The following is a 17,297-nucleotide window of genomic DNA, read 5'->3' as shown; positions in this document are numbered from 1 at the left end:
AAACTGACCAGCCTCCTGCCCAAGATCATGTTTCCTATCAGTGAGTGAACTATCCAAAATTTGGTGACTTCATTTAACGCTCATGAAAAGCCCTGTAAGTGGACCTTGAGTTAAATTGTGCAGAATGAACTCCACAGTGTTCCTATCCATGGTAGTGTAGTAAAACGTGTGTGTGTGTCAGTGAAAACGAGGGAGTGAGGGAAACGGAAGGCTGTCGAGTCGCGAGGGAAACAGCCTACTGAATGTTTTGCAAGTTGTACTTGAAGTGATTTGAATATCAAATTAACATTTCCTCAGATATTTTGATGGCTGTAACATCATGTCCTAAATATTTCAAGAAAGGGTTGCAATGTTCTAAATGTCTCCAAGTTTAATTAACAGAAAGTTCACCCCATATACACCATCTAATTTCACTGCAAATTACAGAATTTGTGTAACAAATTTCATAAAACCTTTAGGGGATCGCCTAAAACAAACACTTCAATGGCATAATGCAGCAGCATTGTTAAATCTTTTCAAAGCAACTGAAAACACTTCAAAGCACGCTGTTAATTGGACATAAACAAGAGACGGCTCCAAAAAATGCCCCTCTGCAGCCATGACATCATGCCTGAAAAAGGCTATGTCCAGTCAAGCATGTGGACATGTTTGTGCCAGTATGGGTACAGGGACTCATCAAAGGTTAATTTATGGATTTTTTTTAATACAATGCAGACGTGCATAAAAAGATGAAACAGCCCTCTCTGAAAAGGAGACCTGGCACTGGACAGCGGGATGAGCAGGCTGGTCAATGGCTCCTATTGTAATGCAAAATGTGCAAACCGAGCAATTTCAAACACATCTCGCCGACAACACAATTAAACCACGGTGAATAAATAGACATTTGAAAGTCGGCTGAAGACAAAAGAACTTCAGAAGCTGCCAAAACAAAAAGAAATTGAGGGAGGGAGGAGAATAAAGGGAGAGAAAGAGGACAAACTGCCATTACAATCTGGATCCTGAAGGATATGTGGGGCTTCTGTGCTTGTGTGTGTGTGCGTGTGTGTGTTTGTGTGAATATGAATTTATGCTTAATGTGCATGTGTGTCTTTGGTTGTGTGTCTGTGTGTGTGTGTGTGTGAGGTGGGGGAGGAGCAGTTGTGGTTTCTTGTTAACCCATAAGAAAGGAGGCAGCGAGGTGGAACGGACAGGGACGTTGCACTCTGCCTCTCCACCCAAATATTGGCGTGTGTCTGCTGGCCTGAGACCCCCAGCTGGAGCCTCCGCCTGCTCCGGACGAGGACAAAGACGCCTTGTTGAGGCCAGAATCGACCTCCTCTCACCTTCCCCAGGGGGCCTGGAGGATGGCCCTGCAGGCTGGCTCAGGAAACCCCAAATTGGATGGGTGGATCAATATTTGCCTTCTGGCCAAATCAGATCTGATCTGACAGATCTGCAAGAACGTGCGATAATCTCTGAATTTAAAACACTATATAAACAGAAGGTCAACTGAATCTGGCAACATCATATAATGCTTGTTTACTGTAGCAACAAACATAAAATTGTATTAATCCTACATCATTGTTTTATTTTATAGGTATTTGAAGTGCAAAAACCACATATGAAGATGAACTATAAAACTTATGTTGTGTAGATATCTGTGGCAGACAGATAAGGAGTGTGTGTACAATACAAATGTGTGTGTGTGTGTGTGTGTGTGTGTGTGTGTGTGTGTGTGTGTGTGTGTGTGTGTCTTAGAGTTGAAATACCATCAGGAGCAACCTCTTAAAAACAGTCTGAGAGGAGACTTCACGCCTTCCTACTCTTCTATTAGTCTCCCTGGTTGTAAATCTCTGTAAGCAAACATCAGTGTTGTCTCCTACATTGTCTTTCTCGCTGTCTCACTTTCAAATTAAGTATCATTGTACTATATTGGCACAAATACTAAGAAAGACTCCACAAGCATGTCCAAGTCTTCAAGAATAAATAGTTAGTGAACAATGTTATCCCTCTTCTCTCTTGTCTATGCTGGTGGTAGAGTTAAAATGTGTCTCTGCATCTTTGTGTCTCCCCCTCTTTCTTCCCTCGTCTCTTTGGCTACAGGCATCTCTGCTGGCATCAGCTCTGAGGTTTCAGAGCTGAGGTTTCAGAGCTGACTGGGTAAGCAAATGAGGAGTAAACAGAGTGTGAGACAGACAGTCAGACAGCCAATCAGACAGTCTAACCGCTGGTGCGAACACAGGGGTCTGTCTTGCCCATGCTGTCTGAGCAGGAGACGTGTGTCTGTGTGCGTGTGTGTGTGTGTGTGTGACAGGGACTCAGGAGCTTGACAGGTCAGCAACACCAAGAGGATCGAGAGATCTTAAACTGCTGTGTTAAATCTGCACTCACAGTAGAGTGCCACTGTCAGATACTGTTCTGCGCTGTTGTATTTTGACCTGCTGGTCATACTTCTTAACTTCTGCATGAATATGAAAAATTAAAGGGTTTATTCAGATAAACTGTACAAAATTAATAGTTCTTTCTGATACACTCTGTTTTAGACCAAAAGAACTCCTCAGAAATCCTTTACAAAGCTCATTTTTAACATGTTAAGAATATAAACTGCAGGTATCTTAACAACAAACTATGAGTCTCTACATTTTGTCTGTTAGTCTTTTGATTTCACTTTCGCACACAAAATCTTTTTGTTTTAACGCACGCTGTCATATGACTGCAACTAGCATCAGTCTTCTATGAAAACCATAGACGTGGTAATTCATTTATATGTTTTACAATTGAGGTCATAGTTGGTGATTGAACCATATTATATGGAGTGTTTCCTATTTTCTTCCCCAATCATGGATGTAAATAGGAAGGATAAAAAATTTGATCTCTCAATATACTGTACTCTAGTACAACACCACCTTTAACTATGACCTCTTATAAGAATACAATTATTATATTTATTTGATAAATTAGCTCACATGTTTCACCAAAAAATGCCCATTATGAATTTCACAAGGTAAGAAGTCATGGCAGAGCCGTTGTATTAGATTGCATTGTAGAGGCGTTCCTAATAAACTGAGTGCAACATCTATTGTAGAATCCACTGTATGCCCTGTACAGTATTCCTGCCATGAGTTTCCCAGATAAACTCTGCATGAATGCAGAGGCCACGTGCATAGTCCACTTGATGCTGTCTGCCCCTGCAAAGCCTTGTCACCTGCAGCTGGAAATGATTTATTTATTTGTTACTGCTGATGGTACAGCTGGATACAGTGGCCTTAAATTTAAGAAGTGGTATTGATATTGCTTTGGCATGTCTGCCTTAAAATAACAGATGATGCATGGCTGAGATGATCTCTTCGTATGAAAGATCCCTCTCAGAGCTAAGCTCCATTATTACAAGAGGCCTTATTATAAAAATTATGTGTTGCCATTGTAACTTGACACAGACGTGTGAAATTGCAATCAATGTGGATTACAGAGGCAACCTGTTTCTGCAGACTTGTTCCAACAACGCTGGGTCTCTCTCTCTCTCTCTCTCTCTCTCTCTCTCTCTCTCTCTCTCTCTCTCTCTCTCTCTCCACCAGATTAATTTCACGGCTTCTATTTTTGAGCGTCTGTGCAGTGAAGACCTGTGGCATTGACAAAGAGAGAGAAAGAGAGAGAGAGAGGGAGAAATGTGAGCATTGTGACAGGAGAGCGCCTTCAGACTTGCCAGCATTCGGCCACAGTAATGGCTGTTTACACAATGGAATAATTACCCAGTAAATTACAGGGGGAAGAAAGGAGAGAGGAGAGGAGAGGAGGGGAGAGCAGAGGAAAGGAGAGGAGAGGAGCACTCTGGTCCTGGCAGCCACACAGTGGATCTGACAGTCAGAGAGCTGATTGTTCAGGCCTTTGATGAGCCCAGTTCTGTGTGTTTGCTGCCTCGCGCTGACACTCAAGCTCAAACATGCAAACGCACATTCACCCATTTTACTGCTATTTGCCTGCAGATTCAAATTCCAAGTTGCCCTTAATGAGAACGGGAAAGCTTGTTTTTTCTTCCTGCTGATAAAACAAACTCACAGTTCGTCTGGGTAATTTCTGAGCGGATTTTGTTTTATTCGACAGCAATACTCACTTTTCAGATTAAAATCCCAGACGTTATGGCCTGTTTGAGAGTGAGCTCTTCTCAGATGGTTTAATTTAAATAATTGCTCACAGCACAAGGATGTAAAATTATCCCATATTTCACAAACAATGAAAGACTGGAGAAAAACAAATTTATGTAATAATTGTACATCTTTATTTCCTGACCCATTAATCTTCTCACAGCCACCCTGGATTTGTGGCCTGTGTGGTGGGGCCTGAACCCTGAACTCACTAACTATAAGGTAGATAAAGCAGCTCCACCTTAACCAACTATGACAGTAAAATGCTACTTACACATGAAGCATTAATAAATGCATGTCATATATAATGATGTACAGCATCAGTCACATGGAGCAGAAAGATCACTTTTACTCCTGCACTGCTGCTTTCCTGAAACAAAGCATCCGAGTACTTCTTCCTACCCCACCCATGATGGATGATGTAGTTGCATGCCTCTCAGACAAATGGCATTTTTAGGATGCTTCTCCCCTCCCATGTTTTCTTCCCCCTTACAAACAGAGGTGGGAGGACCATCTGAAAAATGCACATTGGTAGAAGATCCTTTGTGATCTCCCATCACGTCACAAAGTCAACACAGGGGCAGTTTCATTCACAGGAAAAGCACACAAAGGCTCCGTCCACTGACCATAGCCGATGAGCAGCGACTGTGGGCAGGGCAGAGACGAGCCAGCGGACATTCCAGACGAGCCGGGCATACTTGGATTCATGTGGTAAAAGAGGATACATTTCTCTTCCTCTGTGTCACAGAGACTCAGCAAAGCCCTTTGTTCTTTTGTAGGAACTGAGATTTTTTTTTTCCATATAATTGCCACTTCCTCTGACTCTCATTAATAAAACAGAGATTAATTCCCAGTTGGGTACGAGTGAGGCTCAAGTACGGGGGGTTGTTATAGGTTGGGGTGGCATAGAAGGGGTTTCATATATTGCCTGAGGTGACACATTTACACACACACACACACACACACACACACACACACACACACACACACACACACACACACAGTGTTACAAACCCCCCCCCTTCTCCGATCGAAAGCAGTTGGAGAGAAAAAAAACACTTCAAAAGCATCGTCAGCCTGATGAGAAGGCCTCTGAGCAGGAGTATGGCAGCTGTAAACCCACCCTCTGGCACATACACACACTTACAAAAAGACACACCAAACAGAATTATGAAAGAGTGTGAGTGTGTGTGTGTGTGTGTGTGTTTGTGTGTGTGTGTGTGTGTGTGTGTGTGTGTCTGTGTGTGTGTGTGTGTCTGTGTGTGTTTGAGGCAACCCCTGCTGTTGCTCCATGTCTGGCTGACCACTTCAGATGAGATGTGACACTGAGGATGAATAGTACAATGGAGAGATACTCGGACGTGTCAGCAGCATCTGTCTCTGTCTGGGGACTGACGTGTGTCGTCCTCCCTCCTCATTCAGACCAGAGCACAGGGGCTTATACAAAACTAATGAAGCAGACGCATGCTGTATTAACACACACACACACACACACACTCTCATGCATGCACGCACACATATAGAGACAGACAAGCGAATGTAACCCTGATTGAACGTAGGGAGACGCTGCCATGTGGCTGCACCGTGACCAGCATCTCATCTCAGATTCCTCAAATTCCCCCAAGAGCCTCTCTCTGCTTTTGATACACACAGACAATGAGATCCCGCAGTCAAGAGGAAAGGCTCAGCAGAGGTGGGTCACTGCACATACTTGCAAGCAAGAGCAAAACACTGAATGATTTATGATAAGGCTGCAGTGAAAAGCTGATTGTTTGAAGCGTGCATTGTTCCAGACTGTAACTGAACTGAAGTGCAGTTTGTTGTTGTTTTCAAAGGAGGCGAAGGCCCCACCGCTGTGCTGATTGGCCGGCAGACGCTGTTTCCCAGAGAGCCGAGGGAAGGGTAATGAAAAGACAAACTGACGGAGAGAGAGGAGGGGTAACAGATATATATGTAGGAAAAAAAAAAGATAGAGGAGGGGAAGAAAACGAATCAGGAAGAGATCTGCTGTGTTTGAACAACAGTGTAGCCTTCCTTTGTTTGTGGTGGAACAGGTTCTTGTGCAGGTTACAGTAGATGACAGAGCTTTCATTGGAGCTTGTGTCGCATTATCATATTATCCCTCTTAATGCACTTTAACGCGCTGCCAAGAATCCTCGACATGTTAATGGTATGAAATAAGACCCACGGGGAGGAAAAAAAGGAAAAGAAAAACGGTGTGTGTGTACGTGTGTGCATGTCTGGGTGTGTGTGTGTGTGTTTGGGTGGGTGTATTTACAGTATGCTGTGCATGTGCGTGCACGCCCAGGAGAGATTTCACTGGGTTGGCAAATAGTTTCTCCTCTGTTGCATAAGTTAAGTGTCTTCCTCAGAGGTGATGAGAACCCTAGTAGATGACTGAAGGCTTTTAACAGTGAATGGAGTCAAAAGGTGAATCAGAGGCACCGTGCGTGTGAGTGTGTTTAGCCCCCTACTCCACACATAACATGTCCCTCCAGAGTTGTTGTACTTTTTTTTTTTTTTTTCACAATTTCAGTTTCAATTTCAGTTTTTAATCAAAATTTGATGCATTGTTATAGAATAAACTACCCAACATATAAAAAGTAGTGGAAATTAGCTCCACTGTAGCCACCTGCAAGAGTACATGCTTCTTAGACATGAATAATATATAGTAATATAATGGCCTTTTTTTCCCATTTGTTTTACTCGTAAAGAACTATTGTATTGCAGTATTTCTACTGTTACTGAAGTAAAAGGCCTGAGTTTGTACAGCAAATATGTTTTGAGGGAAACATGATGTTGCATAAATTAGGTTTTTTAATCAATATAACGAAGACATGTTTTGATAAGTCACAAAATGTCCATACAGAACGCATCTGCAAACTTCAGCGATGACTTATGTCATTTGGTTTAAAGCAAAATTAATGTTTTCATGGTCATGTTGAGGGACCCTGAGCACTTGGTTAAGGTTGGGTAAAGATGGTGGTCTTGATTAAATATTGAAAAAGCCACCCCTGAGCTGAGGCATGAGACATGATGTGTTTACTTTATTAATATTTAATTCAAACCACAATCTCCTCCTAACCTCAACCAAAGTGCTTTTGTTGCTTAAACCTAACCACCGACCCCCCACCCTGACCACCACCCCTACGGCCTGTGTGTGGTGCATGAACTGCTCATAAGAAAAAAAAAACATTGTTGTTGTGACCGAGTCCAATAGCAGTTTTGTTTCTTACACAGCATATTTGGCAAAACAAATTAGTAGTAAATCAACATAATTTGTGGGACAGGGTTATATGCACAGGGTAATGGCTACAAAGTGACACATGGCAAACAGTGTTTTAGATTATAGACTTGTTTTTTTGGCTCCTCTGGCAGGAGAGTTATGTACAGTGGTGATGCTGCAGGACTAATTTTATGCTTCTGAAGCCTTCTGTCCTGTTTTTCTTTTTTATATTTGTTTTGGGTTTCTGTTTTTGACTTTAGTGAAGGAGGTAGACATGTCGGTTAAAATTGCAGCACCCCTGAGTAATTAGATAAGCAGATTTTCTTTCTTTCTCCACACTGGCACACAAACCCACCACGCTTTGTCTCATTCTGGTGTTTGGTGTTGCAGCAGTTAGTGGCCTTTTGGTCTTTTGGCAGCGTCTTCCTGTCTCCACTCCCCCACTCCTCCCTCCTCCCACCATCAACAGCGGCCAGACAGCCATCCAACCCAGCCTGCCAGCTCTGGTGGGAGGCTGGCGACTGCTCCGTTCCAGCTCCTAAATCAGAGGCTGTGTTTAGATCTCCCCTGTAGAGCAGCTCTACACTTGTGATGAGCTCTGCTGCACTCCGCTCTTCCAAGATGAAAGAAGGAAGTGCTGAGGAAGCTGTATGCGGTTATCCTCACCTCAGTTCGTCCATTTAGAGCTGAGTTTGGATCTTTCTGGTTTAGCAGCCTTTTTAAATTCTCCCCTCTCTCCTTCATGTGCTAATGTTACGTTAAAAAAAAAGACGTTGAATGTTGTGGTGGTTTTGAAGATGCAGAGGCACTCAAGGAAAATAATCAAAGCGCATAGACATAGAACACAACACCATCTTATTTAGAGAAAAAAAAAGCAAAGCAACTTTGCTTTGCTTTTGATGATGTTGAAAGGGTTATAATGGACTGAAGTGCACCACCTCGGGATATATTCTTCGACAGGGACAACAAATGCTCACAGAGAGCTCCTCGAGAGAACACATAGAGGTTTAAATGTACCATCAACAAAAGTGCATCTGCTTTACCTGACAATGAGAGCCTACAGCTCCCTTTTACTCGCCTTAGATTCATTTCACATCACTATCTGGATTTAAGAGCTTCCTGCAGGCTTTTTGTCCCATTTTACTATAGAGCTACATGTATTTTCCAATTCCCATTTTCTTGAAAGCTGTACACATATTCCCCCTTATATGTTTGGCACACACTTTCAGAAACATCTTTGTTGATGGCAAAGAAAGTTTTACACAAAGCTCCTATTGGGCCTTTCCAGGGAGAAACTTCTTCACATTGGGTTTGGAGGAGGGTTTTCCATGCTCGCTGCCAGGAAGCTATTTGTCTTGGCACCACTAGCATTTGACTTTAGGTACCAGAAATGTGTGAGAGTGCGTTTGTGGCATTTTCAAAGAAGTACAAAGCACACACACACACAGAGACCTCCCACACTGCACCAGCCCTGAACAATACTGCAACCTGAAGCACAGATGGATGATGTTTTAAGGGTTTTACTATTTTTTAAGTGTTATTTATTTATTTGTTATCTATTTATTCATTTATTTGTTATTAATTAATTAATTAATTTATTTATATGTGTGAATCATTTTGTAAACTTGTTTTTATAAAATTATATATAATTAAAGTCTACTATTATTATTATTATTATTACTAAAGCTAGAATTTATCTGATACTGGTAATTATATAAATTGTATTTTCTGTGTTCAGTAGCAGCAAATTCTGTATTTTTCAAACATTTCTATAAAGGAATAATTCAACATTTTGGAAAGTACACTTACACATTGTCTTGCTAAGACTGCGAAGAGTGCTACCACTCTCATGTCTGTACGATGAATATGAAGCTACAGCTGGGCACAAACAACCCCGCAGTCAACGTCATTAGATGTTGATGATTGGTTGAATGTAGGGTGTGACATTGGGTACGGAAATTCAATGTCAGGACATCATCTACTGCCAACAGAATACTGACGACAGCTGATGTTGATTTTGTTGGTTTTAAGTTGTGTTGTTAAGTAACCAAAATCCAGCGTCTACCAAATGTCTCATGCCATCTAGACGTATAAAACACCGACATTCTTTCCGTGAGCACAATGTCAATTAGCCACCGTCGGGTTTTCATATTAACCTGACCTTCATTTCCGACCAAAATTTAATGTCTGTCCAGAGTCGTTAGAGTCCAACATCTTTCAGACGCTATATTGATACTGATGCCAGCTGGGAAGATAAAAAAGGCTTTGGTGGTTCAGAGCTGTGTCCCCCTGCTTTCAGTCTTTATGCTAAGCTAAGCTTACTGGCTTCTGGCTGTAGCTTCAACTTGAAGAGACAGACATGGGTATTGAAAACAAATAAGTGTATTTCCCAAAATGTCAAACTATTCCTTCAACCTAAGACTAAATATTGTTTTATAATGGAGGGATGAAACTTAATGAGGATCTAATGTATTTACTCTTTTCTGGTACAGGCTCATCTGTCACAATGGTAGCATTCATTACTTCCTGATGCAATATAATCAGCACACGGACACATGGGAATAAAACTGGACTGACCAGTCAGTCACCAGGCTACAGCTGACTGCGAAATGCAAATGCTGTCAGCACAAAGGGCGAGTCAGCACTGAGCACACTTCCTTTATAATCCATCTCCCCCTTTCAATTCACCTGAGGCGTCTCTTGTGGCAGAACAAAAGCCCTCCACCTGATCTGATTCCTACCTGACATAACCTTTCTCTGTGGAGGCCTTTTCACTGTGGCCCCCCTCACAGGGACTACCTTTGTTGGTGCAAGATAGAAGATCAGTTGAGCAGGTGGGGGGGGGGACGACAATGATTCTCATTCATCCAAAGCAAAACTATGAGCCAGACTGCATGGAATCGCTCCAAGTTTATATATCAGACTTTACAACCCGTGAGAAATATCTAGTGTCCAAGGAGACATACTCTGGTGTAAACACACAAAGTTCCTCAAGGCCACCAACCTTCACTGGTCTTTATCTAACAGTGATAACAGCTACAGCCGGAAAAAAAATGTAAATGCCTTATCTTGGACAGACTTCTCTTTTCTAGAATATGACACAGCCTGCCAAGGAGGATATGTAAGCTGAGTCTGAAGCAGCCTTGGCTGAGAGACATGTTTTACTGCCGGTTATCTCTCTGTAATCACCTTGGGTGTTAGCAAAGAGGGCAGATAGAGTCCGCTTTGTGTCTTTTCAACAAGAGGATCTTTGTGTCAGCCAGGAGCAATGAAACAAGACTCAGATAAGCAGCCGGCAAGCACATTCCTTCAGAACATCACTTGTAAAAACAGCAAGCTGGAGGTTACAGAGGCTGTAGACTAGTTTAGAAACACTGCTGCTCAAGGTTACAAGCAAAGGTCCAGTCTGTTGGTTGGTCCACCACTTTGGTCCAGACTGAAATACCTCAACAAATACTTGATGGATAATCATGAAATCCTGAAACAGACATTCATGGTATCCAGACAATGTATCTGACTGAGTTTGGTTTTCCCCTGACTGTCACAATTTGTAGCTTGAAAGGGAACTGTCTCAATAACTACTGGATGGATTTATATAACATCTGGACAGTAGCATACTGATATTATCATCAAAAATGGGTATAAAATAAATAAAAAGTTTTTTTAAAGGCTCAATAATTTCCTTAAACAACTTGGCACTGTACTTTCAAGCAAATGTTACTTGTGAAGTGCACTTTTAGGTATCATATTCAGCTGTACACATTCAGTCATACACATGAGAATGTGGGATTGGCTCACTGATGTGTTTTTAATAGTTTTTGAACAACTGAAGTCCATGAGAATACTTGTTTGTAGGATCAATTCATTAGTGGTTTTAATCTTTTCAAGGGGCTTGTTGATGAAAAGAAAATAAAAAATATTACCAGACTTATCCCCTAAGCAGACACTCTAGCATGGCTGTAGACTCTTGTCTCTTTTGAATTACTGGTTCACTTTACCTCTTCTGCGTTCTTAAAACTATTCAAACAAGACAACAAAAAACATTGTTTGGTTGAAATCATCTCAACCAATTAGAAACATGCAAGGAGACATTGCTCTATCCTGAGTTTGGTAAACATGAATTTGAATTCTGGTGTTGCTCAGTAGCCAAGACTAGACTCTTTTCACAGTCTAATGGCTCATTCCAACCTGCATGGTGCCAAAGCACAAGGAAGCTGTTAGATCTGAGTGGAAGAACAAAAACAAAAAACTGCTGAGATGGAGTCTATCAAACTAAGATTTTCCTCAGTGTTTTATGAGCCTGCAGGGAGGTTCGTCTGCACGTCCGTCTCTCTGGACCATCTATTTGTTTAACTCTGTGGTGAGAAGAGCCTCTGACACAGAATAACAACAGCCAAGATTCCTGACTTCCTGCAAACTGCATCACATAAAACGCCTCCGAGCTGTGAGGCGGTTGAGTTGAGATGGATTGGAGGCATTAGATGAGAGGGGAAGAGGCAGGGAGACATGCAATGGGCAGAGCAGTGGAAGGAACGAGACAAAAACAAAGACTGAGACAAACGCAGCTTCCCTCCACAGGGGAAGCAGCCTGGAAAAATAATTGTTGAGAGGAGACAGAGGAAAGCCACTAATGACAGCAGACAATAAAAACTGGCCACTACTGTAGCGTCTTCCCAGCCAGAATGACAATAATGCAGGAACTGGCAGTTCTGCTGTTAGCGAGGTCTACAGAGGGATTGAACAGCCACAACCACAGCACCTGAAAATAGAGCTTTGTCTTGGAATAGACTGTTATTAGGTCGTCTAAACAGGGTCATTAACACTTAGACCACCTCCTAGACACTGAGGAGGATTGGCAATGGTGCTAACTAATTGGGTGGTCAGGATTATTTTGATGAGCAGTGAGTAGAAATCTAAATAATGAGACAGAATTATATGTTACATGTTCATGTGGTAGTTGCTGAGGGGAAAAAACCGAGAACTAATCCCTGTAAATACGAATTCACACAAATGGGAATCATCCATTGCATGCTTGACTTTTGGCTAAACAGCAATGATCCAAATATGCAGCAGACTGAACAATTCGCTTTTGTCGACTGTTTTTTGAAAACTCAAATGAAAACAAAGAGAAAAATCATTTCAAGATTTTTTTATTACTAAACTCTCTCTAAGGCAGCAAGGTTGTGTCCACAGGTCATTCTAACGTCTCGCAGTGAATAAAATAAAACAATACAAAAATCAGTTTTGCCGTGTGCTACAAATTTCATTAGACCGCTCTTGGTAAATAAAAGTTCACAGACAATAATAATAAGCATTATAAATATTCATTTTCCCCTTCAAGTATGCTACTATCCAAAGTGACTAGTGTAAAATTGGCAGAGGAAATAAAATATGTTCATGATTATTTACACAGTACAGGTCCAATAAGTGTGTATGAATGTGTGTATGTGTGTGTGCATAAAAAACACGATTGAAAACTACTTGGTTGGGAATGTTTCTGCGGTGTTTTTTGGTGGCGAGTGCACACACACAAACACACGCACGTATACACACAGACACACACACAGTGATGTGACTGACTGGCTTCCAAGTTTTAAAACAGAGGAAAAAGGTTAAGGAGTTCAGTACAGCAAAACAACATTTAAGACTTGAGCTGACCCAAACAGCGGCACCAACAGGCAGCATCCACAGGTCCATTATAATCCACAGATAAAAGTCTCGTACCTGGAGCAGAACTAAAGTGCTCTTACACCAGTTTCCTGTTGTTTAACATTTCTCGCTCAGAATCAAAAGGAGACACTGGGAAATACAGGAATAAGGAAAAACATGGAAATGAAAGTCTAGTTAAAAAAATCTTTTGAACTTCAACAATCCCAACTCAAAGTTGACTTACTGGCTTTATCTAGAGCTTTCAACCGTATCAAATAGTCTTAATCTTAGAGTTTGTTCAGTGTGTCATGACATGTGAGCGAGAATCATCACAATATTATCAGTAGCCCTTGTAAAACTACTTGCTCATGTTGGGATTTTTAAGCACTGACTGAAGAGCCTGTGAGATGGTTGAAAGCTCTGGGGAAAAGGCTAGTACGTGGACCTTTATTTGGGAATGTTTTGTCAAAATCTGGAAAGTTTCTTTTTTTTATTGAGTTCCACCCACTGAAAACCACCATGTATGTTCACATGCACATTAAAAGCCCATTGTTCTTTATGCCGATCAATGCTGGTGTACATAAATACAATATTTATTCAACAGTGTTAGGTGAGCTCATATACTGATCATGGAAAAAAAATTCTTACACTATAGTTAGGATGTGCCTGTATACTGGTGTACCTATTTGATTTACTGTTTGTGTAGTTTGAGACGTTTGTAATTTGAATGTTAGGCTGCAAAACAAACAGGATAACCAAAAATTAGACCTGAAGCAGGATATAAACTGGACTACAATCTGCTGGAAACACACTTGTTATGGACACTCCCTGGAGGATGTTTTTACAAGTAATAACACTTTGTGGACGACCACACAACCAGCACAGTGTCATTTATCCTTCATACACGAGCACAGAAAGGAGCCCAGTCAGCCGAATGTCTCTTTGGTTTAACGACTGAAACGAGCAGATGGTTTAGTTTTTTTGACTGCTACATAATCTTGGTGAAACATCACTCATGAGTCTCAGGACAAAGACGACAGACAGTGCACCTCGACTTCAAAGCTACAACATCAACGCAGATCAGGATATTAAATATACACACCTTCCATTTTAGTTGATTTATACAACAGCAATGACTGATTATGGTTTCATAAACTGCCACGAGTTTATCCGAGAAAGGTGTACCATACTGTACATACACACCCATGTGTGTATCTTAAGTGTATATACAAATATGCACAAACAGACTTTTGGCTGACTTTTGCATCTTGATTCATGTCAAATACCTGTTTCTAATACAAGAATGTGTAGGAGGGGGGCAGCCGGTGCAGAAGAGATCAGGTGCAGTATGTACAACAATATACATAATATACATCAACTAGCTCAAACTCCAGGTAGTGATCACACCTTCAGAGACAAGCTTATTTGGACAAAGACAAAAACCTCTTCTGATATTTTCCTCTCCAGAGACACAGAACACATTAATGTGTCAACTACATCAGGATTTAAAAGAATCTCATGTACATCAGACATAAGTGATGGGATGGACATCCCTGTATTTCATCTGTGAAGAAAGATTAAGACTGAAATCTCAGACAGCAGCTGATAGTCCTTTTTGCTGTAGGACCGCTGCACCAGTCACAGTACCGCTTTTCTGTCAGGCACAGAGATTTACAACCCAGCTAATGAAATGTCATCAGCAATCAATAAAACACACTGTCAATGAGGCCTGTGGTCCTCAATTAAAACAGACATCTTCATATTTAACTCAAAGATATAGTGGCTTTGCAATTTTACAAACTGTCAAATCAGCAAAATGAGCTCCAGAGACACAAACTCTCAAAAAAATGACTTGTCAATCACATTAACTTTTCATTTCCTGACTTGGGTGAAAAATTAGGACCGAAGTAGATTCAACAGGGGAATCGATAAACTTTAAAATGCTGCAGTTTTCTGTACACACCTAGCTTTTGTGTTTGTCCTCCGAGTCTCTAGAAGACTCAGTGCATGTAAACAGAAGCCACTTTAGAATAACTACACTGAGAGACATCAGCATCAACACTGTGCTCCATTATGCACATTTAGGCCTTGTTGTGATTGTCTGACATCTGTATAATCTTAGCTGTTTACCTTTGGAAATCACACAAGGCCTTTATTCAACTGGAGCAACTAATACAAATCATGAAGTTCTATTTTCTATTAATATGATGATGGATTTTAATATTTTCAGCACATATCAACTCTGTTGTTGTGACTATTACTCATGTTCTCTTTTAAGCCCACATTTTCTCTTTCCTTTGCAACTATCCAGAAATATGAAGCAGTTAAAAGTAAATGTTACCCTGAAATGAACATACAGCATGAAATGTCCTGAATTGTACAGTACACTAAAGCTCCAGTAAAAAGCCAACAAACAGATGTTTCAAGATGGTTAACTTAAAGGGACAGTTTTTAGGAATTGTCCCCTAGAGTGTGACAAACTCATTGAGGCCTTTCGGGTGTCTCGAAGGTAAACTGAATGGTGCCAAATTTAACTCGCATTTCCTGCTTGTCTAATAGATAGCAGCTCAGCTACAAGTCTGCAACATTCTCCTTTAAACTTTGAAGGTTGAAAGCTAATTTAAATAAATTACATACTCAAATTTACATAAATCTGTGCTGCAAATTTCTGTATTAAAAAAGTGACCTTTTATCAAACAGCTGACTCACAGCCATAGTTGCAGAAATAAAAATGCCACTTGTGAAAATGCTGTTTTGTCTATTGTTAATGGGTTAAATACAAATATTTAATGATTAACCCTCAGTGTTTTTAAGGAGAGTGACTGCTATAAAATGCAGGAGCAGACCTAGAGTAGGCTACACTTCAAACTGTACAGAGACATAAGAAAGGCATCCCAGAGTTGGTCTCACTCTGCATGGGCTGGAAAAACAGTACAACTTGCCAAAAGCCAAATTCTCCCTTAATTGAAATGAAATGAAGCAATATTACACAACTGTGTTGAAAAAAAAAAACAAACTGCTGACCAAATCCAAGTCAGGTTTCACAACCACTGGCAACACCACAGATGTAATCCACAGTGCCAGCCATCTACAATAAGCATGATTAAGCAGAACAATAAAAACTGAATTAAATGAACCTTCATTACTTTACAACCAAACAACACACATTTTGCCCACATAAGTTCATTCATAAGTCTGGAATGGAGTATTTACACTGTGCAAATGAAACATCAAGAAGAGAGTGTCTGTGTATTAAGAGTTCTTCTGAGTTCCTGTTGAATCATTTCTTATGGTTCCAGGTCCAGTAGAAGCAGAAGGTTAAGGCTGGGGCTCCATCGCTGCACCTTTCACTTTGCACATGCTTCACCAGCCTGACCACAGTCTCCTGAAATTCACCCAACCCAATGTTTTTCTGTCACATTGTTCCTTTCAGTCAAATTACTTTTGCAGCTAATGTCTTTGGATTGTTGTAACTTCATTTAAACTTCTTCATATTTGTTAGGTGTGAAGCCTTTGTTTTCCAAAGGCTTTTCACACTTGTTTAGAAAAAAACAAATTAAATAAAAAAAAGAACCATTTTAAAATAAAAGTCCTCTTTTTCTTAATAAAATGTTGTGATTTTTTTCTATGAGCCACTGTAGCTCTGACAAAGGCTCTCTGCAACAGACTGCTGCAACTTTGTACAGATATTTAAACTACCTGACCTCAATAGTCAATAACAACACACCTTCCCACACCGATCAAACAGTCAATGTCACATTATCGCATGTAAGTGGCTCCTTGAAATGGACCTCGTTGTTGATTGGGGATCTATAACCATCCCATAATTGTTTTCTTTTATTGTTTTTGTGATCAGTGCTCGTTCTGAGGTCAGCACAGAGTGGTTTAGAAAAAGATGACGTCCTCCTTGTTGAGGTCTTCTGTGGGGATCTTGTATGGTTGCGGCATGCTGTGGCTGTGGCTGAGCCCGTGGTTTACCTGGACCTGGGCCTGGGCATTCGGACTGAGGCCCTGCGGCTGCACATGGGACTGGAACTGGAGAAATCCACTGCTTTGTGAGTGGGGAGGAGGCATGGTGGGAGGCTGCATGGAGGGCTGAGGATGGGACTGCGCAGGAGGCATAGGGGGCTTCTGAATATTTGCAGGGAGAGAGGTGCTGATGGAGGAGGTGGTTTGGCTGTCTGGTCCAGAGCTGTCTGGAGGACTGAGTTGATCTGTCAGAGACATAAGAGAAAGGCCATTACAGAACAAGGGATTACACCAAAAATAGCATAAAAACTACCGGCAAATTAGTCATTTGA

The 17,297-nt window shown here is 41.1% G+C and overlaps 1 protein-coding gene across 1 annotated transcript in view; it reads right to left on the bottom strand.

Moving 5' to 3' along the window:
* Positions 1–12,481: 12,481 nt before the first annotated feature.
* Positions 12,482–17,297, bottom strand: part of arhgef18b (rho/rac guanine nucleotide exchange factor (GEF) 18b) — a 42,995-nt gene continuing 38,179 nt past the window's right edge. The window contains exon 31 of the mRNA XM_071487861.1: positions 12,482–17,210. Within this exon, the coding sequence (XP_071343962.1) occupies positions 16,882–17,210 (329 nt within the window). The 3' untranslated portion in view covers positions 12,482–16,881. The remainder of the gene's footprint in view (positions 17,211–17,297) is intronic.

This window comes from Trachinotus anak, unplaced genomic scaffold (genome assembly GCF_046630095.1).
Source record: "Trachinotus anak isolate AG129_WGS33_773 ecotype Australia unplaced genomic scaffold, CSIRO_AGI_Tana_v1 ptg000010l, whole genome shotgun sequence".
Classification (NCBI taxonomy): Eukaryota; Metazoa; Chordata; class Actinopteri; order Carangiformes; family Carangidae; genus Trachinotus; species Trachinotus anak.
The sequence above is the reverse complement of the archived record's forward strand: the minus strand, read 5'-3'. Positions and strand labels throughout refer to the sequence as shown.